Genomic DNA, 26235 nt, shown 5'->3' with positions numbered 1-26235 from the left:
ATGAGCTCCGACGCTGAGATGGCCGTTTTTGGGGAGGCGGCTCCATACCTCCGAAAGTCTGAAAAGGAGCGCATTGAGGCCCAGAATAGGCCCTTTGATGCCAAGAATTCTGTTTTTGTGGTGGACACTAAGGAGTCCTATGTGAAAAGTATGGTGCAGAGCAGGGAAGGGGGGAAGGTGACCGTGAAGACCGAAGCAGGGACTGTAAGTAACACAAAGCGGGGTAGTAAGACATAACTGATCCTTTCCGCTACTTAGTTGACATGCACTGGCTCCTTCTTTTCTTAACAGACTGTCACAGTTAAGGAAGATCAAGTCTTCTCCATGAACCCTCCGAAATACGACAAGATCGAGGACATGGCCATGATGACCCACCTGCATGAGCCTGCTGTGCTGTACAACCTCAAAGAGCGTTACGCAGCCTGGATGATCTACGTGAGCGTCCCTTTTTTCTTTCTACTTTTCACTAACTTAAGTCCATGAACTGTTAGTCAAAACCAACTCAAGACTGCTTCCCAATTTGGCTACTACAATTTCAAGACTATCATTGGGTTAGTATTGTGAATTCTGATGTACTTGACACTCTGCATGCTGAAAGCCATGTGCTTAGTGCGGAATCCATGTGCAAGCAGAAGTAAGTGTACTGTGTAGAGCGCCTGGGGGTAGGAGGCAGCCAGGGAATGAGACCCCTAAGCCCTAGGAGAACGGACACGGTGCTTGGGTCCCTCTCACTTGGCACATAAAGCAGTATTTCCAAGGCAGATTAATGAGGTGACTGCAGATAAAGCAACCTTGTCATTTCACACAGACCTACTCAGGCCTCTTCTGCGTCACCGTGAACCCCTACAAGTGGCTGCCGGTGTACAACCCCGAGGTGGTGGCTGCTTACCGAGGCAAGAAGCGCCAGGAGGCCCCGCCCCACATCTTCTCCATCTCGGACAATGCCTACCAGTTCATGCTAACGGGTCAGTGAGTCCATAATTACAGTCTGCAGAGCTATTCATAAAGTACATGTAGAGTGATAACACAGAAGACAGAGAGGCAGTGCCTAGAGAATAAAATGCTCAGCACAAACATAATAGTAATAACAACAGTATAATGATAATATTCTAATATGATAGTAGTGTAATATAATAAAATTAGGGAAATATATTTAAAATAAGAGGGACTGGGGTACCTGGATGGCTCAGTCTGTTGGGTGTCTGACTCTTGGTTTTGACTCAGATTGTGATCCCAGGGTCTTGGGATCAAGCCCTGAGTCAGGCTCTACACCCAGTGGGGTCTTCTAGAGATTTTTTCCTCTCCCCACTCTCTCCCTTTCTGATCCTCCCACCCCGCCCCCCACCACGCATGCTCTTTCTCTAAAATAAAATCTTAAAAAAAAAAAAAAAGAATAAAATGGATCAGTTTCAAAAGCAGAGAGAATTTTGCTTAGAGTTTTATGCTACAACCCAAACTAATGCTAATTCCAGATCAAAATTAATCCAAATTTAGGAATTTTAATTATACCTAATGTATTTTAATTATACCTAATATATCACCTCTCCTAAAAAGTAAGTTTTGAAAGCTTACAGTCCAAGTTATCCCAATTACTACACAAAACATTGGATCAGACACTAATAACATGATTTTGAACTATGAACCAAGTGACAAAATGGAACATGGAACTAGTATTCATCTGATATTGGTAAGTCATTCACATGGGAAATACAGTGAAACAGTGCATTCATTACATAGTCTATCACACTAAAGGTAATAGGAGTATAACACATGGACTAATTAGCACATCTTTTGCCATTTATTTTAAAAAGAAAATTGTGAAAAATCAAACTAACAATAGATATAGTTTGTGTGGGGAGGAGGAGCTTTAAAAGACAACTCTGAGTTTATAAAATGTATGTGCTAAGTATATTTTTCAACGTTATCTCCGATTTCTTTCACAGATCGTGAGAACCAATCAATCCTGATTACGTATGTAGATTTCATGCCTTTCTTTCTGCTGAATTCTTGATCACTGTAGTGGTAACTTAGATTCTGACTTTTCCTCTGTGTGGACTCGACAGCGGAGAATCTGGTGCAGGGAAGACTGTGAACACCAAGCGTGTCATCCAGTACTTTGCAACAATTGCAATTACTGGAGAGAAGAAAAAAGAGGAATCTACTCCTGGCAAAATGCAGGTGGGTATGATATTCATCCCAGGACAGAAGAAATCCTAAGCTTCTAAAAATTTGGCTAAGGTACTTCAGAGCCATAGCTACCAACTGCAAGTGATGCCAAAATTTGGAGGATAACTCTTGGATGGGCTGTGAGAATGAGATGTGTTGCCTAGGAGATGCCACAGACAGAAGTTCTCCAAACCATTTATTACGAGGGGAAAAAAATGAGCCTGAGCAATACAGAACTCAAGGCCACGTCACCCTTCCTTCTGTTTGTCTTCCTTCTACTTACTTTAGAAACCCATACTCAAAAACTCCTTCTTTCTCAAGTAAAAAATCTTAAATTTAAAAAAAGAAATGTGTTACAAAAGAAATGAAGAGAGAGAAAGCCAACCAGCCTTACCCCAAAGTTTCAGAATATTGTAAAGGGGAAGGGCGCAGGGAAAGAAGTTGATGGAAAGTTATCTCACCTTTTCCAGGGTCTCCTTATCTGTCTTACTCATTTCTCTTAAGGGGACCCTTGAAGATCAAATCATCAGTGCCAACCCCTTACTGGAGGCCTTTGGCAACGCCAAGACCGTGAGGAATGACAACTCTTCTCGCTTTGTAAGTCTCCTGGTCCTCCTTTTCCTGTGAGGACCAGCAAGCACAGACGTTTCTGCGCCTGTGGTATCAGCATCTTTCCCATCCACTTGGTCCATAACTGAAGAAAATATTTGTCTGCCTTTGAGTTTGTAAAAAGAAGTCTTCCTTTGCCTTTTTAAGGGTAAATTTATCAGGATCCATTTTGGTGCAACAGGCAAACTGGCTTCTGCAGATATTGAAACATGTAAGTTAATGAACACTAGTGATTAAAAATATTTTGGGGGGGTTATATAGTGAAAATAGTGTTATCTATGTTGTGTCAACTTCTCAAATGCTTAATTTTCCATTGTGGCCTTTTCTTTTAAGTGTGCTCAATCTGACTTTCTAGATCTCCTAGAGAAGTCCCGTGTTACTTTCCAGCTAAAGGCTGAAAGAAGCTACCACATATTTTATCAAATCATGTCCAACAAGAAGCCAGAACTTATTGGTAAGAAGTATCCATGATTTTTTTCTACCAAGGAAGAACAAAAGCCTCTTTTTCTTGAAAGTCCTTCTAAAGTGTTTTTGATGACCCAAAGTAATTCTGTCTATACTTGTTCTTTTTCATGTGTACAGAAATGCTTCTGATCACCACCAACCCATATGACTTTGCTTTTGTCAGTCAAGGTGAAATTACAGTGCCCAGCATTGATGACCAGGAAGAGCTTCTAGCCACAGATGTAAGTAAAGGTACAAAACAGGAAGAAATAAATTCACTTTGCACTATACAACACTCCCCTGTATAGAGTCAACAGCATTAGCAGAAAGACAATAAATAGGCAATATTGCTTTTCAGGCTTCCTTACTCTTGGAATAAAATTATGGGGTATTTCAATGCCCACCTTCCACTGTAGGTATCAGAAAACTCAAAATGTCTGTAATAAATCTAAAGTATTAGGCATTTCTTGGCTAGTTGGCTCTTTTTTTTTCCCCCCCTCATAGGTCCTCTGGGTCAATTTTTGTACTCCACTAGTGATGTTTCTCTTATTTTTTGTCAGACCCTATATCCAATAACCTGAGAAAAAGACATATGATACTTTTAGGATTTTTATAGCAGAACATGATGATTTCCACAGTTCCTCTATAGTCAGATGTAAGCACAAATTTTGTTTCAAATGTCACTCTGGGGCTAATAGTATTCCCCTCCCCCATCTCTGCAGTGTTTGAAGAAATAGATGCTCTAACCTCAAAAATTCTCTTTTTGTCCTCCATGAACCTTTACTTTTATTTTTGGAACTACAGACTTTTTTTTTTAAAGATCATTACTCCTTGGCTTATTATCTTTATACTTATTTCAAGTTTTCTTTTCCATTTCTGAATAGTCAACCATCTTTGATTATTCTTAAATTTAATACCAGTGGGAATATCCTAACAGTCCCAATATAGGATTAAGAGCTGCTTACAAAAACACTTCTTCTCTTCAAATACTATTTTAAAAAAGTCTATAAACTATTTGTGATCCTTCATCTCATAAATATCAGCTTTTACCAGCTTTACCTCATTATTATTGATAAGTCCAAAGGAGTTAGGGAGTTGAGAAATTAACCCCTAGTATTGGAGGTTAAAAAAAAAGGCATCATAATCTTGTTCTCAGACTTTATTAATCTCTGAGCATTTTAAATAGCTTGAGTCGGTAAGCTGAACTGGGGGTAAATAATCTAGAGAAAGTTACATAGGGAAACTCCCCCTGCCTTGTCTGATGTCTGCCTCCACTGCATGAGCTTTTGCAAAGCCTAGCATGGGCAACTAAGAAAGTGATCAAAATCTAGTAGAGAAAAAATACACAACAATAATTTCAATAAAAGAAATTCTTTTCACAAATGTCTCTTCCCTGCATGAGTAGTGATCAGGTGAAGTTCACTGCCAGGCCTCTCATGGCCAGCTGAGCTGTAACCTGATATCAGAGAGGTAAGAACTCAAGGGCCACTGCTCTTCCCCTCTGACTCTCTTCCCGACGGCATCCATCACATTCGGGGAGGCAGGCTAGGATTAGGCTTGGACAACATAGGAGGAAAAGGGGCAAACAGATTTGTGAAGAAAAGGAAACACATGAGATAAGAAACCTGTGGAGCAAGGCCCGACTAATGTGGAGAAATAGGAAGAGTGTCAACCTTGGCATGCAAAGCCAAGGCTCTGGGTCTTGGGTGTGTGTGGACAGGTCACATGAGATCTTCACTGCCCACAGGACTCAACGGGAAACTGACGCATACTTACTGATGCTGCTTTGTGGAATAAAGAGCTGAAGAACAGGACTACCTTTTGAAAACACTGTGTTAATCAAGATATCATAAGAAGGCAGGGGAGGGAGGGCCCAGTGTCCTGAGGGTGTCTGCCATGGTGATAAGTGGAAGCAGATTTAAATTCAAATCTTTCCACAGAGTGCTGTGGACATCCTAGGTTTCAGCACTGATGAAAAGGTGGCCATCTACAAGCTCACAGGCGCCGTGATGCATTATGGGAACATGAAGTTCAAGCAGAAGCAGCGGGAGGAGCAGGCTGAGCCTGACGGCACCGAAGGTACTGCTCCTTGCTCCCATCTTTCAGCTGACTAAACTGACACCATCAGGCCCTCAAGGGCAGGGGCCAAGCTTTCACTTTCTTGACCTATGTGATGGTGGGGGAGAAGTATTAGAGGACAGAAATGACACACTGCATATTTTAAATGACTGTGAAGATTTGCGGAGGTGTAATTTCTGCCCATTCCAATTTTCCTGACTTACTGTAAGCTAGTATTTACGATCTGATTAAGACCTTTTTTATTCCAGTCAATAATTTACATGCCCACATGCACTGTAAGAAGAAAAAAAAAAAACAGATTGGAATTTTCCTATCACTCCTCCTCTAGGTTAGACTTTCTTAAATTATTTTTATCTGTGGTCTACTTTAGCTATATTTTAAGTATCATACAGAGCATCGATTCCCTAAGTTCCAAATTATCTTCTCAAAAAAAAAAAAAAGACTAAAATTAGTGTGACAAATGGTTTTGTCACATTTGCACATATTCCTTTTCAAGCAAAACTTCTTTTTCTTTGTCATTACCCTTCCCACCTTAAATTGTGTACGCTATGGTCAGTTTCACTGTTCTCATCTCGTTCGTGCAGTTGCTGACAAGGCAGCCTATCTCCAGAGCCTGAACTCTGCTGACCTGCTCAAAGCCCTCTGCTACCCCAGGGTCAAGGTTGGCAACGAGTATGTCACCAAAGGCCAGACTGTGCAGCAGGTAAACATGACTTAATCCCCATGATTTGTTTGAGTCACAGAAGACCCAAGGCTCCATCACTGTATTCAATTAAAAAAGCCAAACCACCACTGCTCTTGAAGGTATACAACTCGGTGGGTGCTCTGGCCAAGTCTATCTACGAGAAGATGTTCCTGTGGATGGTCACCCGCATCAACCAGCAGCTGGACACAAAGCAGCCCAGGCAGTACTTCATCGGGGTCTTGGACATCGCAGGCTTTGAGATCTTTGACGTGAGTTGTTCGAATAAATGCCTCTTAAGGCCCTTCCACTTTGTGTCTTCTTTGCGGAGTCCCCACTGGATTTTCCAGACTCACTCCAACTCTTGCTCTTTGCAACACCCAGTTCAACAGCCTGGAGCAGCTGTGCATCAACTTCACCAACGAGAAGCTGCAACAGTTCTTCAACCACCACATGTTCGTGCTGGAGCAGGAGGAGTACAAGAAGGAGGGCATCGAGTGGGAGTTCATCGACTTCGGGATGGACCTCGCTGCCTGCATCGAGCTCATCGAAAAGGTCTGTTTGACTTTTCAAGCCTTCAGGACACGAAACACAAATTGTCCGCCTCCATATGCTTAATTGCGATCCCAGTTCTCAGAGAACAAGCAGTGGTGCTTGATGACAGGCTCATGATTTGATCAGTTGTCTGGTGTGTCACAAGTGATATGTTGGTACTCCGGAATAGCTTCTCATAGAAAAATGGCTGCGTTGCTTACAAACACATACACAGACACAGGGATGCACGTTTCTCCCTCTTAGAACTTCACTCTCCCTCACGTGCACAGAAGTAAGGAATGAAACTGCAGCTAGTCCTCTGAGCACTGTCATTGATCCTGGTGATTCCATGACGGTGTGTCGTGCACGGATCATCCTTCATGGAGATCAAGGCAGAATGTGTCAAGATGTCTTCCAGGCCGGAAGGGTAGCTCTTCAGTTGTTGCAGGCATTCAGACTCTGATAACTACTGAATAAATACCAGACCTCTCTACAATCTTCCCTGGAAAACGAACCCTGAATTCTCCTTTATCAAGGGAGTGGGGCAATAATTCTGTTAGTGTTGAATACGTTAAAATTCATCAAGCAATCATTAAAGATTTTCAAATGCACAGTTACATCCTGTAACTGTGAATACCTATAAAGTATATGGTTATAGATGAACACTACCCTAAGCAGGGGGAAAGGAAAAGCAAACACAACTGCCTTCTATGGAAACTGCAGACACTTGGGCCAAAATTCATAAAAATAAGAAAGATGAGAGTATCACATCAGACTAGGTCTACCCAATCTGAAGAAAATAATTTTAATTTGGTAACATACTATCTCTGCTATTCATGAAAACGACATGGCACTCAGTTCCTGGAACATCGAAATAGTTTTGAGACAATTTATGACTGAAGCAAAATCATCAACATTGGATTTTCTATCAGTCTTTCCTATCAAACTTGCAATTGAAAGGAGGCAATCTGCTTACAAAGCAAAACCAAATTATCATCACTTAACTCCACCGTGGGGGGAAAATGGCTCAGAGTACAAAGAGTTCTAATGACACAACACAGAGAAGCTCTTTCATCCTGGGGATGGATAATTTTTAATCATTATCCATAATTTTTCTCTTCATACTTTTGTCATGTCTAGATTTGAGGTGAGGAAGCTACATTGTCAGGAGGTAAGAAAGTATTTAGATCTATATGTTTACAGGATAAAGAATTCAGATCTGAAATGGTAGTTTTGGAATTTAATTTTATACTCTGAACATAAAGTTTGCCAAATGGTACAGATGGACTTCTTTTTTTTTTTTTAACTGAGTCTTTCTAGCAAACATATTTCCCATATGTCCATGGTACATGACTGGTTCACATTTCAGTAGCAGAGAAGAGACAATAAAGTAAGATCATGCTTATTTAATATCTTAACATCCATTCTTCTGGAACATTTTCAGGTTTTCACTAGGCACATAAACTATTGGAGCATATTTTTCTAAGGAACTCATTATTATCATCTCTTTTTTCCTACTGTCAGCCCATGGGCATCTTCTCCATCCTGGAAGAGGAGTGCATGTTCCCCAAGGCCACAGACACCTCCTTCAAGAACAAGCTCTATGAGCAGCACCTGGGGAAGTCCAACAACTTCCAGAAGCCTAAGCCTGGCAAAGGCAAGGCTGAGGCCCACTTCTCTCTGGTCCACTATGCCGGCACTGTGGACTACAACATTGCCGGCTGGCTGGACAAGAACAAGGACCCCCTGAACGAGACCGTGGTCGGGCTGTACCAGAAGTCTGGCATGAAGACTCTGGCTTTCCTCTTTGCTGGGGGACAAAGTGCTGAAGCAGGTCATTCTTAATATCATTAGTATGTTCCCAGAGTTAAAATACTGGCCAATATAGATTTAATGAAAGGAAGTGTATTTAATTAGTATGATACAGTCTTATGATTATAAGCTTTCAGAGCTGAAGCTGACACTATGGATCCTTTTGTCATGGCCTCATTTCACCAATGAGGAAACAGAGATTCAGAGGTTAAGTGACTTGCTCAAGATCATAGAGCTCATTTCTACTATTTTAATAGTATTGGTTCCTTTGAGGATCCAGCTAATCTGGAGAAAAGGAAATCCTTTGTCAAGGCACTAGTGCTTGAGGAATTGGAAGTTCTGTTCCTCTAAGTCTCCAAAGACCAGATGTGCACATAACAGTATAGAAGCACAAGCAAATTGAAAGCATGACTTTCCTGCAGGTTAGTAGAGGCCCACTGACCTGATAGCAAGCATGCAACTAGGTTCTCTGGGACTGTGTATGCTAAGGGTACAGTACTACTCTGTCTCCTGGGCACTTCTTTCAGGGGACATACTTTGCTGATTTGGAGGAGAAGAGTGCCATCCCTCCCCCACATCTACCCTTTTCATCTAGTTCTTTTACTGTCATTGTTTTCCTGAATACCTATAATGTGAGCCAATGCTTCTATTTTCCTAATCTATAGTCGGCAGAAAGATACAAAAAGAAAAAACAGGAATGATACAAGTGAATAAGTGCAAATTTAAATTTCAGAAGGAATTTTGGCAGGCCTCATACCTGTAGATAGTGCTTCTAAAGTTGCTACAAATAGTTTTAATTTTTCTATTTTATTTTTCAGAAAGTGGCAGTGGAAAAAAAGGTGCCAAGAAGAAGGGTTCTTCTTTCCAGACAGTGTCAGCCCTTTTCAGGGTACAGTATATTCCTGAATGCCAAAAGACTACTTCTGTAACAAAATTAAATTATTGTAACTTTAAAAAAACTTTTGATGAAACTAAAAAAAAAAGCAGTGTTGTACTAACGAAAATGAAAAATGTGTTGGGAAAAATTTAACAAGAAGAAAAACCCATAATGTGGGTTCAAACTTTACAATAATTGAACCAGTTACCCTTAAAACTCCAAATCTAAAAATCTAGAGTGGAACACATTTCACGTGAAATCAAACTCTCTCTTAAAAGCAGCCCCTGTAGGGGCACCTGGGTGGCCCAGTCATTGGGCGTCTGCCTTCGGCTCAGGTCATGATCCCAGAGTCCTGGGATCGAGCCCCACATCGGGCTCCCTGCTCGGCGGGAAGCCTGCTTCTCTCTCTCCCATTCCCCCTGCTTGTGTTCTCTCTCTCACTGTGTGTGCCTCTCTCTCTGAAATAAATAAATAAAAATCTTAAAAAAAAAAAAAAAGCATCCCCTGTAGTCAGTTACATTTACTTTATTTGGGAAATGGGGCACATTCACTACAGATCATTGACAGGGATTCTCATGCAATAAAAAATGACTTCAAATCTTTTCATGTGGTTTGCAGGAGAATTTAAATAAGCTGATGACCAACTTGAGGAGCACTCACCCCCACTTTGTACGCTGTCTCATTCCCAATGAAACTAAAACTCCTGGTAAGAAATTTATGATATCCAAGTAAGATTCCAGTGTGACTTCTCACTAGACTATCATATAGAAACATGTCTCTTTTTTCCCCCCCAGGGGCCATGGAGCATGAACTTGTCCTGCACCAGCTGCGGTGTAACGGGGTGCTGGAAGGGATCCGCATCTGCAGGAAGGGGTTCCCAAGCAGGATCCTTTATGCAGACTTCAAACAGAGGTTTGTGTCTCATTACACACCCTTTGAATGTGCTAGAGGAGTATCCCCACACAGTTCAAACATCTTTTAACTTTTCCTTGAAAACTGAAATGTATTTGAAAGGTGATCATAGAAGAGCGATGGCTTGCTTTATTATTATCGTAACTTTTTACATATATTTTCCCAAGGTTCTCCTAAAGCACTGCTGGATTGTTTCAATGGAATTTTTTTTTCTCTAAAACTCAGTCTATCGTTTTTTCAATGATAGCTGCTAACAGTTCTGGTAAAAAGGAAGGCCATGCTTTTATATCTTTTTATTCTGATAGATACAAGGTTCTAAATGCAAGTGCTATCCCAGAGGGTCAATTTATTGACAGTAAGAAGGCTTCTGAGAAACTCCTAGGGTCTATTGACATCGACCACACCCAGTACAAATTCGGTCATACCAAGGTACCATCAACCTAAATCTCTACCATAATTTTATCACCTTTGGACTTTCTCATGAGTGGAAATAACATATTTAGCTTGTTCCTTGGCAAGGTTTTCTTTAAAGCTGGCCTGTTGGGAACTCTAGAGGAGATGCGAGATGAAAAGCTGGCTCAACTCATCACACGCACCCAAGCTGTGTGCAGAGGGTACCTGATGAGGGTGGAATTCAAGAAGATGATGGAGAGGAGGTGAGGGAACAAGTCCAAGTCCCCATTCTCCACATTTTCATGGTTGAATCTGATGTAGTCATTATTTGTTAAGTGATGGTCATTGTCCACATTGTTCCTGATTTGTGTCTTTGTTCTTCCCTACAGAGAGTCCATCTTCTGCATCCAGTACAATGTCCGCGCCTTCATGAATGTCAAGCACTGGCCCTGGATGAACCTGTTCTTCAAGATCAAGCCGCTCCTCAAGAGTGCAGAGACAGAAAAGGAGATGGCCAACATGAAGGAAGAGTTTGAGAAGACCAAGGAAGAACTGGCGAAGTCAGAAGCAAAAAGGAAAGAGCTTGAAGAGAAGATGGTAGCTCTGATGCAAGAGAAAAATGACCTGCTGCTCCAAGTTCAATCTGTGAGTGTCATTCACTGCACAGTTCAGCCCTTTCTTATCCTCCAGACCTTGTGAGAGTGGCTATGAAAAGGTTTTAGCTTAAGGTTTCTGAATGAATGGTTTCCACTAAAACATGCACTATTATTGTCATTCAAGAACACTAAGACTCAAACCTAAAAAAGCAATAGGTGTGAAGTCACCAATTATGTGCTGTGTATGTTCATATCCACATTCATATGCAGCATGGTCATTGGTGAGCCCAGTCACAAAGATGTCTATGGGGGCGCCTAGGTGGCTCAGTGGGTTAAGCCTCTGCCTTCGGCTCAGGTCATGATCTCAGGGTCCTGGGATCGAGTCCCGCATCGGGCTCTCTGCTCAGTGGGGAGCCTACTTCTTCCTCTCTCTCTCTCTTTCTCTGCCTGCCTCTACTTGTGACCTCTGTCAAATAAATAAATTTCTTTTTTTTAATTTTTTTATAGATTTTATTTTTATTTATTTGACAGAGATCACAAATAGGCAGAGAGGCAGGCAGAGAGAGAGAGAGAGAAAGGGAAGCAGGCTCCCTGCTGAACAGAGAACCCAATGCGGGGCTCGATCCCAGGACCCTGGGATCATGACCTGAGCCGAAGGCAGAGGCTTTAACCCACTGAGCCACCCAGGCACCCCAAATAAATAAAATTCTTTAAAAAAAAAAAAAGATGTCTATGGACATTTTCTTTCCTTTATAGATCCTTCTGTTAGATGAGACTATCCTTTCCTTAGTTAATATTTGTGTGCATAAATAGAAGTTATGTTTTTCTTACAAGGTCAGGGAAAAAACTAAATTAACCAACCCCTTCGAATGTAAGGAAAGAGTCCTAGAATTAATAAGCAAATTTTCCAAAGTAGTACAGGAGCAGATTTTGCCAAAAGGCTAGTTTCCCTGATCTGACCTTCCACACATGAATAGCTGGAGAAAATCTGTTATTATAATTAGCATATTAAAATTACTAATATTTTGTCCTGTAGACTGTTAAAAGTTGGCAAGCATGTTGACCAAATTGATTGAGTCACTGAAGTACCACCTTTTATTTTTTATTTTATTTTATTTTAATTTTATTTGACAAAGAGAGAAACAATGAGAGAGGGAACACAAGCAGGGGGAATGAGAGAGGGAGAAGCTGACTTCCCACCGAGCAGGGATCCCGATTTGGGGCTCAATCCCAGGAGCCCAGGATCATGACCTGAGCCGAAGGCAGATGCTTAATGACTGAGCCACCCAGGTGCCCTGAAGCATCCACCTTTTAATAAATTACAGTGTGTTTGTAGAGATAGCTTAGACAAATGAAATTGTTTCATTTCTTCCGTTAGGAAGCAGATGGCTTGGCTGATGCAGAGGAAAGATGTGACCAGCTGATTAAAACCAAAATCCAGCTGGAGGCCAAGATCAAGGAGCTAACTGAGAGGGCAGAAGATGAGGAGGAGATCAATGCTGAGCTGACGGCCAAGAAGAGGAAACTGGAGGACGAGTGTTCAGAGCTCAAGAAAGACATTGATGACCTTGAGCTGACGCTGGCCAAGGTTGAAAAGGAGAAGCACGCCACAGAGAACAAGGTACAATCATTTTAGATTCTTTATAAGTGCTAGCTCGTTACTGAAGTATTTTAATTAAAAGTTTAATCCTTGAGTGCCTGGGTGGCTCAGTGTGTTGGGCCGCTGCCTTCGGCTCAGGTCATGATCTCGGGGTCCTGGGATCGAGGCCCGCATCGGGCACTCTGCTCAGCGGGGAGCCTGCTTCCTCCTCTCTCTCTGCCTGCGTCTCTGCCTGCTTGTGATCTCGCTCTGTCAAATAAATAAATAAAATCTTTTAAAAAAAAGTTTAATCCTTAAGTTATTGAATATGAAAGAAAGTGCTGTTATATTTATGTCTCTTTAGTCTTCACCATTTCTCTTTATCTTAACCTTTATCCCCCACACTTATCAGCGAAGTAGACCTGGCTTTGCTTCTTATCTCCATTTTCCATCTCAGGCCCACACTGTCCTATGCTTCTTTTTCATCAAGATGACAGATGTCATTAACATTTCTATAATCTGTTCAAATCTAAGGTGAAAAACCTCACAGAAGAGATGGCAGGTCTGGATGAAACCATTGCAAAGCTGACCAAGGAGAAGAAAGCCCTCCAAGAGGCCCACCAGCAGACCCTGGATGACCTGCAGGCAGAAGAGGACAAAGTCAACACCCTAACCAAGGCTAAAACCAAGCTAGAACAGCAAGTGGATGATGTAAGTGTGAAAAACACAGTATTTCCTCTCAATATAAAATAAACAGTTACGATGTGCAACTGTCCATAAGGCTCATAAGTCTTTCATTGTGGCTTTGAAAACAATAATTAAAATTTCCATGCTACTTGGTGTATTTTTAAAAATTCTCCTGTGTATCTTTTTTTTTCCAATTTATTTATTTTCAGAAAAACAGTATTCATTATTTTTTCACCACACCCAGTGCAAGCTGTGCCCTCTATAATACCCACCACCTGGTACCCCAACCTCCCACCCCCCCGCCACTTCAAACCCCTCAGATTGTTTTTCAGAGTCCATAGTCTCTCATGGTTCATCTCCCCTTCCAATTTACCCAAAAGCACATACCCTCCCCAATGTCCATAACCCTACCCCCCTTCTCCCAACCCCCCTCCCCCCAGCAACCCACAGTTTGTTTCGTGAGATTAAGAGTCACTTATGGTTTGTCTCCTGTGTATCTTTGATGGCTAGTCACATATGTCTCAATGCCTTAGACTGAAATAAATAAAATCCAGTATACATTTAGCTTGAAGGATCTCTGGAACAAGAAAAGAAACTCCGCATGGAGCTAGAAAGAGCCAAAAGGAAATTGGAGGGAGACCTAAAGTTGGCCCAAGAATCCACAATGGATGTAGAAAATGACAAGCAGCAACTCGACGAGAAACTCAAAAAGTGAGTAACCTGCTTGTTATCTGTCAATTCAGGTGAAATAAATGTTTTAAAGCTCTCTAAAATATTACTTCAGAGTACATAACCAAAAAAATAACATCTTTGACTTTTTTATTTAATGAAAATGGTATGTTATTGACTTGTAAAAACATGTACTACTCATGTCCTCAACACAGCAGTATAAAAACATTCCACCATACATGGGAAAGAAAACTGGTAAGAGAACTGGTGGAGAGCTTATGTGTTGCTCCTCCAACAGGAAAGAGTTTGAAATGAGCAATCTGCAAAGCAAGATTGAAGACGAGCAGGCCCTTGGGATGCAGCTACAGAAGAAGATCAAGGAGTTACAGGTGAGTCGGACCCGCCCATCTCTTTTGTGCATTCCAGGAATCAAAACTGTCATGAGTTGGCATTCACGTTGATGTGTCACCACCAGGCCCGCATCGAGGAGCTGGAGGAGGAAATCGAGGCAGAGCGGGCCTCCCGGGCCAAAGCAGAGAAGCAACGCTCTGACCTCTCCCGGGAACTGGAGGAGATCAGCGAGCGCCTGGAGGAAGCTGGCGGAGCCACTTCCGCCCAGATCGAGATGAACAAGAAGCGCGAAGCCGAGTTCCAGAAGATGCGCAGGGACCTGGAGGAGGCCACCCTGCAGCACGAAGCCACGGCGGCCACCCTGAGGAAGAAGCACGCGGACAGCGTGGCCGAGCTCGGGGAGCAGATAGACAACCTGCAGAGGGTCAAGCAGAAGCTGGAGAAGGAGAAGAGTGAGATGAAGATGGAGATCGATGACCTCGCCAGTAACATGGAGACTGTCTCCAAAGCCAAGGTCTGTGTGAACTTGTCCCCTTTTCATTCTATTTGCAATGATTCAAAATTAGAGTCTACATATGAATAGATCTAACTGTGCAAACTTTAAATGTTACCTCATTTTATTTTTTAAATTTAATTTCAATTAATAATGTATTATTAGTTTCAAAGGTAGAGTTCAGTGATTCATCAGATGCATGTAATATCCAACGCTCATTATATCACATGCCCTCTTTCATATTCGTCACCCACTTACCCCATCCGTCCAACCCACTCCCCTCCAGCAACCCTCAGTTTGTTTCCTATGATTAAGAGATTCTTACAGTTTGTCTCCTTCTCCGATTTCATCTCATTTTATTTTTCCATTCCTTCCCCCATGATCCTGTTTTATTAAATTCCACACAGGAGTGAGATCTTATGGTAATTGTCCTTTTCTGATTGACTTATTTCACCTAGCATAATACCCTCTAGGTTCCATCCACATTACTGCAAATGGCAAGACTTCTATTTTATTGAAAGCGGAGTAGTATTCCCTTGTGTATACATCGTCTTTACCTATTCATTTGTCGATGGACATCTGGTCTCCTTCCATAGTCTGGCTATTGTGGACATTGCTGCTATAATGTTATCTCACTTTAAAATTATTCCTGTTGGGGCACCTGAGTGGCTCAGTAGGTTAAAGCCTCTGCCTTTGACCCATGGAATGGAAGAAGGTATTTGCAAATGACAGTACAGACAAAAGGTTGATATCCAGGATCTATAAAGAACTCCTCAAACTCAACAAACACAAAAGAGACAATCATATAAAAATATAGGCAGAAGATATGAACAGACACTTCTCCAATGAAGACATACAAATGGCTATCAGACACATGAAAAAATGTTCATCATTACTAGCCATCAGGGAGATTCAAATTAAAACCACATTGAGATACCACCTTACACCAGTTAGAATGGCCAAAATTAGCAAGACAGGAAAAAACATGTGTTGGAGAGGATGTGGAGAAAGGGGAACCCTCCTACACTGTTGGTGGGAATGCAAGTTGGTGCAGCCACTTTGGAGAACAGTGTGGAGATTCCTCATGAAATTAAAAATAGAGCTTCCCTATGACCCTGCAATTGCACTCCTGGGTATTTACCCCAAAGATACAGATGTAGTGAAAAGAAGGGCCATCTGTACCCCAATGTTTATAGCAGCAATGGCCACAGTCGCCAAACTGTGGAAAGAACCAAGATGCCCTTCAACAGATGAATGGATAAGGAAGATGTGGTCCATATACACTATGGAGTATTATGCCTCCATCAGAAAGGACGAATACCCAACTTTTGTAGCAACATGGACGGGACTGGAAGAGATTATGCTGAGTGAAATAAGTCAAGCAGAAAGAGTCAATTATCATATGGTTTCACTTATTTGTGGAGCATGGAGGACAAGGAGAGATGGAGAGTAGAAGGGAGTTGAAGGGAATTGGAAGCGGAGGTGAACCATGAGAGACTATGGACTCTGAAAAACAATCTGAGGGTTTTGAAGGGGTGGGGAGTGGGAGGTTGGGGGAACCAGGTGGTGGGTATTAGAGAGGGCACAGATTGCATGGAGCACTGGGGGTGGTGCAAAAACAATGAATACTGTTACGCTGAAAAGAAATTAAAAAAAAAAAAAAAGCCTCTGCCTTTGGCTCAGGTCATGATCTCAGGGACCTGAGATCGAGTCCTGCATCAGGCTCTCTGCTCATTAGGGAGCCTGCTTCCTCCTCTCTCTCTGCCTGCCTCTCTGCCTATCTGTGATCTCTGTCTATAAAATAAATAAGTAAAATATTTTAAAAATAAATAAATAAAACAAAATTATTCCTGTTATGACTACTAGGCATCACTGTATTGAAATGAATCATTTTGGTCTTCCTATTGGATTTGTAGAAATCATGTTATCTTTTGTCACTATAACTATGAAAAAATGTAATTTCAGAAAAGAATTTCTAAAAGCCATATTCCACATGATGCAGAATTTAAATGATGTTCATGTTTTCCAAAGATGATAATCTGGTTTTCATATTATTTATGTAACCCAAATTATGTGTCTCTACTTCCAAGGCACTGTGCAGGGCTTTGGAGTAGCTAGAGAAGTAAATACAACTCAGCTCCTTTCCACACGTAGTTATGTCCAAATTCAGACTTACAAATAAAAATGTATCATCTTTCCCTGTTTTCTACTTTCCACCATAGGGAAACCTTGAGAAAATGTGCCGCACCCTGGAGGACCAGCTTAGTGAAGTCAAAGCAAAGGAAGAGGAGCAGCAACGCCTCATCAATGAACTGTCAGCCCAGAAGGCTCGTTTACACACAGAATCAGGTCAGTGGGCACACAGAGCCAGCACACAGAGAGCCAAAAAATCCACTTATGGACACCTCTGGAACACCCATCATTTCTTAAGCCACACACGCCCATTTATCATCATTTGTCATTCCTTCTTCTTTTTATTGTAAGACAGTAAAAAGGATGCTTATAAGGTATAATGGAAAAAAATGAAGCTTCCTGGGCCAAGGAGATTTTTGCTGCCTCAGCAAAAGAATAAGGGAAGGAAGGAAGGAAGGAAAAGAAAATCCTAAAATATCAAAGTTCACATTTTTGCAAAAGCAAGAAATAACCTTCTCAACCACATCAAAATTTTTGAGTTATTCATCATGGAGTAAGAGAGTTATAATATTATCACATTCTTTAGTCTTCACCTAGACAACAGAACTAAACTATTCATGTTTTGTCTTTCACAGGTGAGTTTTCACGACAGCTAGATGAGAAAGAAGCTCTGGTGTCTCAGCTGTCGAGAGGCAAACAAGCATTTACACAACAGATTGAGGAATTAAAGAGGCAGCTGGAAGAGGAGTCTAAGGTGAGAATTCTCTGAGACTTTCAGTCACTTGAACTTTGCAGTGTGACATGCTATTGAACTTCACTTACAGAATATCAGTGACCAGAACACAAATGTACAATACACAATTTTTGGTTGGTCCAGGCCAAGAACGCCTTGGCCCACGCCCTACAATCAGCCCGCCATGACTGTGACCTGCTGCGCGAACAGTATGAGGAGGAACAGGAGGCCAAGGCTGAGCTGCAAAGGGCAATGTCCAAGGCCAACAGTGAGGTCGCCCAGTGGAGGACCAAATATGAAACGGACGCCATCCAGCGCACGGAAGAACTGGAGGAGGCCAAGTATGGGCTCTTAATGATGGACGCAGAAAGAAAAGTTTAAAGGCAGTGAAGGAAAAGTAATTAAAAAAAAAAAGAATATTTCAGGCATAAAGATAGGAGGAGGGGTGCCTGGGTAGCTCAGTGGGTTAAGGTCCAGCTCAGATCGTGATCCAGGGGTCCTGGGATTGAGCTCTGCTCAGCAGGGAGCCTACTTCCTTCTCTCTCTGCCTGCCTCTCTGCCTGCTTGTAATCTCTGCCTGTCAAATAAAAAATAAATTTAAAAAATGTTTAAAAAAAAAGATAGGAGGAAAATTTCAGCCTATCTGATTTTACAGTGGTGGAAACCACCATACCATCTTCTCCTTACAGACCAGTCATGTGTCCACTGAAAAAATGAGCCAAGACCACAGCTCTCCCTGCATTTTGGTCTATTAAAAAATATATCTTAAATTTCTTTCCACCGAAATGAACTAAAAATTATGAACATACACTTTATGGATTAAGTAGAATTAATTTCCTTCAATATGGAGAGAGTGAGACTATCTGGTACATTATTATGAATGTTATCATTAACAATAATCAGTTTATCCCTATCTAGAAGTCCAGAATGAGACTATCACACTCCTGTCATTTAACTAACAACCAGCATCAATAAACTGATTCACTTAATTACACACGCTTCTTATGGAATAAAACTCATGGGAGTAACACACGGGAGGGAAATAATCATTATGTTCCCAGTGAAGGAAACTTCTCTAAATTGCATTTATCTCAGCAGTTGCTAGAATTAAACAGAATGAAGGGGTTTGGTGAGCATTTACAGAGGGAACACTCCAGATAAGTGCGAGCTGGTGAAGGAAGCAGTACAACTTTGGAGAGTATTTGGGAAATAAAATTCTGGAATAAAATTTGCTGTCTGAGGCATCAGACCCAGAGAGTCAGTGATTGATTAATCATAATCTAATCATATGACCTCATACGCATCACTTTGGGCCACAGCTTCATTTATGAAGAGGACCATGTTAAAAAATGCTTAACGCCACTATCAGTGCCAGCATGCTTTGATGACAGGCCTCCGGTTCACAGTGGCCATGTCTTCACATGGCTCACTCAGCTGATGCGGGGAGGGCTGTAGCCCTGGCCCATTCTTCAGTGGACACGCACTTGTCTATAAGGATGAGATGGTGGTTTTCACAGCTGGATAATCAGAGAGGCTCATTCATTCTCTCTCTGTCTCTCTCATGCATGCAGACACCACCACCAACCATACAAAAAGGTGTTACGGATATGTTTAACCACCCCTGACATAAAGATTAAGAATTCACTAGGGGAAACTACAGAGATAAAATGGGTAGTGATAAGACATTTTAGAAAACCTTAACAATTTGTGGACAGAGGAGCAAAGACTCTTGGGGAAAATGTGCTTTCCTAGTCAGCAGCTTTATAAAGTTCACTGTGGCATCTCTGAATCTGCTCCTGATCACTCACACTGGCCAACATTTCAGGAAGAAGCTGGCCCAGCGTCTGCAGGATGCTGAGGAACATGTGGAGGCTGTGAATTCCAAATGTGCTTCTCTAGAGAAGACGAAACAGCGGCTCCAGAATGAAGTGGAGGACCTCATGTTGGACGTGGAGAGATCTAATGCAGCCTGCGCCGCCCTGGACAAGAAGCAGAGGAACTTTGACAAGGTGGCCCACGATGAGCAGCTGCCTGGGGGAAAGAGGCCTGACTCTTGATTACAGAGGCTTAGTTCTGATGTACTTCCAGGTCCTGGCAGAGTGGAAGCAAAAGTACGAGGAAACTCAGGCTGAACTTGAAGCCTCCCAGAAGGAGACCCGTGCGCTCAGCAATGAGCTGTTCAAGGTCAAGAATGCCTATGAGGAATCCCTGGATCACCTTGAAACCCTCAAGCGAGAGAACAAGAACTTACAGCGTGAGTCTTTGTAACCATCCTACTTCAAAAACGGTAGGGAGACATCTTTTCAAGTTTTCGTTTTTCTCAATTGAGTGTGGTATTTTATTATTAACCTATAGAGGAGATTTCAGACCTGACAGAGCAGATTGCAGAAGGGGGAAAGCATATCCATGAACTGGAGAAAGTGAAGAAACAAATAGATCAAGAGAAGAGTGAGCTACAGGCTGCTCTGGAGGAAGCCGAGGTAAACGTTCCATTTGCTCACTTATGCATTATAAATAAACTGAAAAATTCATAGCAACTGAGAGCAACTACCATGTTGCAGAGCTGCAGAGGATAACTCATATAATTCAGTGAGAAATACTAAATTGTGTCTCAGGAATGCAGAACAAACAGTCTAAATTAAGATGCATGAAAGTTTCTGGTTTTCTTAATGCCTTCTTCAAGAAACTATCATACTGTGCAAAACAAACAACAGCTCTTTAGGTAACAAGGAGGAAATCACCATCAGAAAGACATGACGGCTGAATGTCCCCCTATCCTAGGAATGTGAGTTCCACCTGCCTTCTCCACTCCCAGAGGCTGCTCCAAAGACATAGTCTTGAGACAGTGGTTTGGTGTTGAGAACACCTACACGGTATATGTGACTAAATCTATTGAAGGCCTCTTTGTACACTTTTAAAATTTGGTGGGTGGATCCGGGGATCCCACCACACAAGACGAGCCTCTCACGTAAGTTCCTTTCCTCTTATTAAGCTGCCACCACCAAGCTGGAGTAGCCCACCTCTTTCTTTGGTCTTCTCCCTGCCTTCCAAGTACAGGGGCCAGGTTCCCATTATAGCAGGGAAGATCTGTGAGGGTTGCAAGCCAAGAGTAACCTAAATGTTGCTTTTTAAAAAGGGATCTCTTGAGCATGAAGAGGGTAAAATCCTTCGCATCCAGCTTGAGTTAAACCAGGTGAAATCTGAGATTGACCGGAAAATTGCTGAAAAAGATGAAGAAATCGATCAGCTGAAGAGAAACCACATCAGGGTTGTGGAGTCGATGCAGAGCACCCTGGATGCGGAGATCAGGAGCAGGAATGATGCCATCAGGCTCAAGAAGAAGATGGAGGGAGACCTCAATGAGATGGAAATCCAGCTGAACCATGCCAACCGCCAGGCTGCAGAGGCAATAAAGAATCTAAGAAACACACAAGGAATACTCAAGGTACACTGGGATAAACACACATAGTGTCATGCAGTCTGGGTGTAACTGTGTGACTTTTATGCCATAAATCTAAATAATATGGTAATCAGATGAAAATTTCACATATACAGCTAAAGAACAGCTTATATCTGGAAAGTCTAAGACAAAGTTCACTTTGTCAACTGAAGAGAAGATACTCCACAAATCATTTATACAAACTCCATCTGCATAATGTATATAAATATATACATGTATATTTTTAAGCATGCATTTCTATACTTGTTTAATATACATAAAACTACATCATTAGACTAGCTCATCTCTGAGGATGCTTTCCTGCTCTAATATTTTGTAACTTTAGCCGTGGTTATTCTAAAATATAACATCCTGTTCTTTTGAGTAGACCTGCTACCCTAGAATACAAAGAATTTGTCATTAAACAGACTTGCAGGGGCTCCTGGGTGGCTCAGTGGATTAAGCCTCTGCCTTCAGCTTCAGTCATGACCCCAGGGTCCTGAGATCGAGCCCCACATCAGGTTCCTTGCTCATCAGGGAGCCTGCTTCTCCCTCTCTCCTTCTGCCTGCTGCTCCCCCTACTTGTGCTCTCTGTGAAATAAATTTAAAAACCTTAAAAAAAGGGGGGGACTTGCAGATTTTCCCTCTTTAATTGTATTCTAAGTTATTGAGAACAAAGTGTGTACATGACCCTATTTATACTCACTTTAATGGAAGCACAAGTAAGCACCTTTGCCTCTTTCTGTGTAGGACACTCAGCTACATTTGGACGATGCCATCAGAGGCCAAGATGACCTTAAAGAGCAGCTGGCCATGGTGGAGCGCAGAGCCAACCTGCTGCAGGCGGAGATCGAGGAGTTGCGGGCAACCTTGGAGCAGACTGAGAGGTGCAGGAAGGTGGCAGAGCAAGAGCTTCTGGATGCCAGTGAGCGTGTGCAACTCTTACACACCCAGGTGAGGTTCAGGACTCTGGTTGAGCAAATGCACACCCTGCCACTGAAGATAATATGAAGGATGAGCTTGTTTGTAAAGGAAGGAATAAAGAAACCTTGGCAAGGGTCCCTTCTGAAGTTCTGGAAAATGGGTATTATTAAGATGTACTGGCCCTGACCAGTTCACGGGTATATTTATGGCCTGGGATCATCATGTTGATTCGAAAAAAATTTAGAGTTCGAGAAACTTTTGTTAAAAACCACAGAAGGCAGGGGGACCAGGGTGGTTCAGTAGGTTAAACGTCTGCTCTTGGCTCAGGTTATGACCTCAAGGTCCTGGGATCAAACCCCACATCGGGCTCCTTGCTCAGTGGGGAGCCTGCTTCTCCCCTGCCCGCTGCTCCCCCAGACTATGCTTGTTCTCCCTCTCTCTCTGTGCCAAGTAAATAAATAAAATCTTTAAAAAAAAAAAAAAAAGCAGAGAAGGCCATCTACTAATAACCATATATATGACATTACTGGCCACCTTGTCTTTGCAACTCTAAGCTACAAATAGATGAGCAAATAAAACAGAGGAAAAAGGATAAGCCACCAAGTTATTCTTGTGTATCCTGTATACACATGAAGCTAACTACGTGAAAGAAACTCTTCAGTTCAAATTCACAGAGGCCATCATTACTGCTACTCAGCCTTTGTTTATAACGGATGAGCTAAATAAATGGCAGTATATTTTCCTCACTAGGCTAGTAAGCAGCCATTTAGTATGCATTTATCGCCACGAAAAGATTTCACAGACATGAAAAGAGCAACTTAAAAATAGTATATAAGGTGCCTGCGTGGCTCAGTTGATTAGCAACTGCCTTCGGCTCAGGTCATGATCCCAGAGTTCTGGGATCAGGCTCCCAGCTCTGCAGGGAATCTGCTTCTCCCTCTGACTTCCTCCCCTCCCATGCTCTGTCTCTGTCAAATAAATAAATAAAATCTTAAAAAAAAATCCTATATAAAACATCATCTCTTTCTTTTGTTAAAAATACATAGGAAACATCCAGAAGGATAAACAAAGTGCTATCAATGGTTATCTCTGAGTAGGGAGAGTACAATAAAGCATTCCTTACCTCTTGTTTTGCTGATTTGTATAGTCTGTTTTTTTACAATAAACATGTATTATTATATACTTTAAATTTTTATTTATTTTTTTAATTTCTTTTCAGTGTTCCAGAAGTCATTGTTCATGCACCTCACCCAGTGCTCCATGCCACATGTACCATACTTTTTAAAAATTATAAGGTTGGGGAGGGTATGTGCTTTTGGGTAAATTGGAAGGGGAGGTGAACCATGAGAGACTATGGACTCTGAAAAACAATCTGAGGGGTTTGAAGTGGTGGGGGGGTGGGAGGTTGGGGTACCAGGTAGTGGGTATTATAGGGGGCATGGCTTGCATGGAGGACTGGGTGTGGTGAAAAAAATAATGAATACTGTTTTTCTGAAAATAAATAAATTGGAAAAAAAAGTATAAGGAAAGAGCCATCATGGAAACGTTAAACTACAAATAATTTTAAATTCATATGAAAATGGAACATCTTTCTTACTCATTTTTAGTATCCTGAATCGATTAAATATTTCAAATACTATCAGCTTTCCAAAACGTAACAGATTCTTGGTTCATTTTTTACAACAATGCTACTTATGCCCTTTAAATATAAAGCCAACCAAACATGAATGAACAACTACAAATTAATAATCCATTTTTCATGAGCTGTGGTGATACCATACTTTAAATATTTTCTTGGGTTAGGGTTGTGCTTCATGCTTATAAGCAGCCACTGGTAATAGTCGAACATCTTTGGTATCAAAAATCATATTTAGGGCACCTGGGTGGCTTAGTGGGTTAAGACTCTGCCTTTGGGCTCAGGTTGTGATCTCAGGGTCCTGGGATAGAGCCCCACATTGGGCTCTCTGCTTGGCAGGAAGCCTGCTCCCCTTCCTCTCTCTCTGCCTGCCTCTCTGCCTGCTTGTGATCTCTGTCTGTCAAATAAATATTTTTTTTAAAAAAAACCTTTAAAAAAATAAGAATAAAATCACATTTTACCCAGAAAAATTTCATAAAAAGAAAAGAAGGCATAACTTAGAGTCAACTTCTGATCTGGTGTTTATTCTGAATTTTTCCTAGATTAAGAATTTTTGCCTGTATACACTAGTCAAAATGACAATGTAAATAGAATGTAATTAAATGTGCTTTCCTTTTTTTATTAACTTGAAACAGAACACAAGCTTGATCAACACCAAGAAGAAGCTGGAGACAGACATTTCCCAGATCCAGGGAGAGATGGAGGACATTGTCCAGGAAGCTCGCAATGCTGAGGAGAAGGCCAAGAAGGCCATCACTGATGTGAGCAGAGGGCAGCACGGTGGTGGTCAAATATGAATCCTGATGTGCTCGTTCAGCTCTCTAAACTGGTTTTGTCTTACCACTCATCAGGCAGCCATGATGGCTGAGGAGCTGAAGAAGGAGCAGGACACCAGCGCCCACCTGGAGCGCATGAAGAAGAACCTGGAGCAGACAGTGAAGGACCTGCAGTACCGTCTGGACGAGGCTGAGCAGCTAGCCCTGAAGGGTGGGAAGAAGCAGATCCAGAAACTGGAGGCCAGGGTGGGTCCCCATCACTCCATTCAATTCCCAACCTGCTCATATAGCTAGTTACAGCCAAACTGCTAAAAGCTTTTGTTCTCTTCCAGGTGAGGGAGCTTGAAAATGAGGTTGAAAATGAACAGAAGCGCAATGTTGAGGCCGTAAAGGGTCTTCGCAAACATGAAAGGAGAGTGAAGGAACTCACTTACCAGGTGACCCACCTTTCCATATTTCTCAGATCTGCTGCTCTCAAGAAAATAAAAATAATGAGGCATTTTCAAACCAACAACACTATTTGCTACCTCTTTCATTTCAGACTGAGGAGGATCGCAAGAATATTCTCAGGCTGCAGGACTTGGTGGACAAATTACAAACCAAAGTTAAAGCTTACAAGAGACAAGCTGAAGAGGCTGTGAGTAGCTTCATGATGAAAGAGAAAAGTTCATCGGGCATCGGGCTCTCTGCTCAGCGGGGGCCTGCTTCCCTTCCCCTCTCTCTGCCTGCCTCTCTGCCTGCTGTGATCTCTCTCTGTCAAATAAATAAAATCTTTAAAAAAAAAAAAGAAAGAGAAAAGTTCAGGAGAAGGTCCAGGTTTTGTTGAGCCTGAAGTTTATAGAATTAAAAGCCTTTCCTTAAGGCAAAAGAGTATAAAGTTAGGTGTGAAAATGAATATTTGGAATGAAAAAATTTTACCAGTAATTACTAGATCCTTAGAGATCCAAGTGCATTTCTTCTGAGACCTCTTTCAGCCATTTTCCAGACATGTTAGTATAGAAATGTCTTTTGGTTACAACCCACTTCCCTATCTAGAACACTCTACCACTCCTAGCCATCTCTAATGCTCACAGGGGCTCCACAAAGGAGGGCTCTGAAGTCTGATAGATGACTTCACAATAAATCTGCTAGATGACTGTTAGATGACTTCACAGTAAATCCATCAGAACATTTTTCATTTGGCTCCTTTCTCATTTTATTAATTTAGAAACTTTCCTTAAGGTTCTCTGTACCCAATACTATCACCATGCCTACTTTTTAAAGTTTGTCTCATAGATTCAGATTCCTGCTACTCTGATCTCCCTGATGTCACTGCAGCATCTTAAGTTGGCCAGGAAGGGATTCAAGTGAGAGAGACCGAGCAGGGTCCCTCATGAGCCCACTCATTCAGAGTCAACAATGTGGGATGCCTTGCCCCCAAATAAGTTCATGATCAAATAACAGAACCTTTGCTTTCTCATTTACAAAGTAAATCCAGTAGAAGCTTCTAGTAACAAAGGCGGTGAGAATCAGAAAATGCCGAATTTTCTCATTCTCTGAAATCTATTTCTTTTCTCAGGAGGAACAATCCAATGTCAACCTTGCCAAGTTTCGCAAGATCCAGCACGAGCTGGAGGAGGCTGAGGAACGGGCTGACATTGCAGAGTCCCAGGTCAACAAGCTGAGGGTGAAGAGCCGGGAGGTCCACACAAAAGTCATAAGTGAAGAGTAA

The 26235-nt window shown here is 41.9% G+C and overlaps 1 protein-coding gene across 2 annotated transcripts; it reads left to right on the top strand.

Moving 5' to 3' along the window:
• Nucleotides 1-26235, top strand: MYH4 (myosin heavy chain 4). Of its 2 annotated transcripts, none has more exons than XM_044249100.1 (38): nt 1-204; nt 292-435; nt 809-965; nt 1944-1971; nt 2064-2171; nt 2667-2763; nt 2923-2986; nt 3131-3229; nt 3358-3461; nt 5160-5298; nt 5883-6001; nt 6103-6252; nt 6365-6535; nt 8039-8348; nt 9145-9215; nt 9822-9909; nt 9998-10115; nt 10421-10544; nt 10635-10771; nt 10898-11153; nt 12483-12725; nt 13218-13394; nt 13936-14081; nt 14338-14428; nt 14515-14904; nt 17106-17232; nt 17652-17770; nt 17894-18090; nt 19575-19758; nt 19838-20003; nt 20105-20229; nt 20886-21194; nt 21939-22142; nt 24384-24509; nt 24600-24770; nt 24857-24961; nt 25066-25161; nt 26083-26235. In XM_044249100.1, exons 1-38 carry the CDS (start codon nt 1-3, stop codon nt 26233-26235), a joined length of 5817 nt encoding a protein of 1938 aa, XP_044105035.1. The 2 variants fall into 2 exon arrangements, with proteins under 2 accessions (XP_044105035.1, XP_044105034.1); XM_044249099.1 differs by having other exon boundaries at nt 2064-2178; nt 2671-2763.

Source organism: Neovison vison, chromosome 5, assembly GCF_020171115.1.
Source record: "Neovison vison isolate M4711 chromosome 5, ASM_NN_V1, whole genome shotgun sequence".
In the NCBI taxonomy this organism is placed as follows: Eukaryota; Metazoa; Chordata; class Mammalia; order Carnivora; family Mustelidae; genus Neogale; species Neogale vison.
Note: the sequence above shows the minus strand (reverse complement) of the source record. Positions and strands in the feature narration are given on the sequence as shown.

What these genes read in the sequence shown, in the direction of transcription:
- MYH4 (XM_044249099.1), top strand. Translation starts at nt 1, where the DNA reads ATGAGCTCCGACGCTGAGATGGCCGTTTTTGGGGAGGCGGCTCCATAC. An exon ending in AACCAATCAATCCTGATTAC is followed by an intron (nt 1,972 to 2,063) that starts GTATGTAGATTT and finishes TGGACTCGACAG; the next exon opens with CGGAGAATCTGGTGCAGGGA. An exon ending in AGCTGGAAGAGGAGTCTAAG is followed by an intron (nt 17,771 to 17,893) that starts GTGAGAATTCTC and finishes TGGTTGGTCCAG; the next exon opens with GCCAAGAACGCCTTGGCCCA.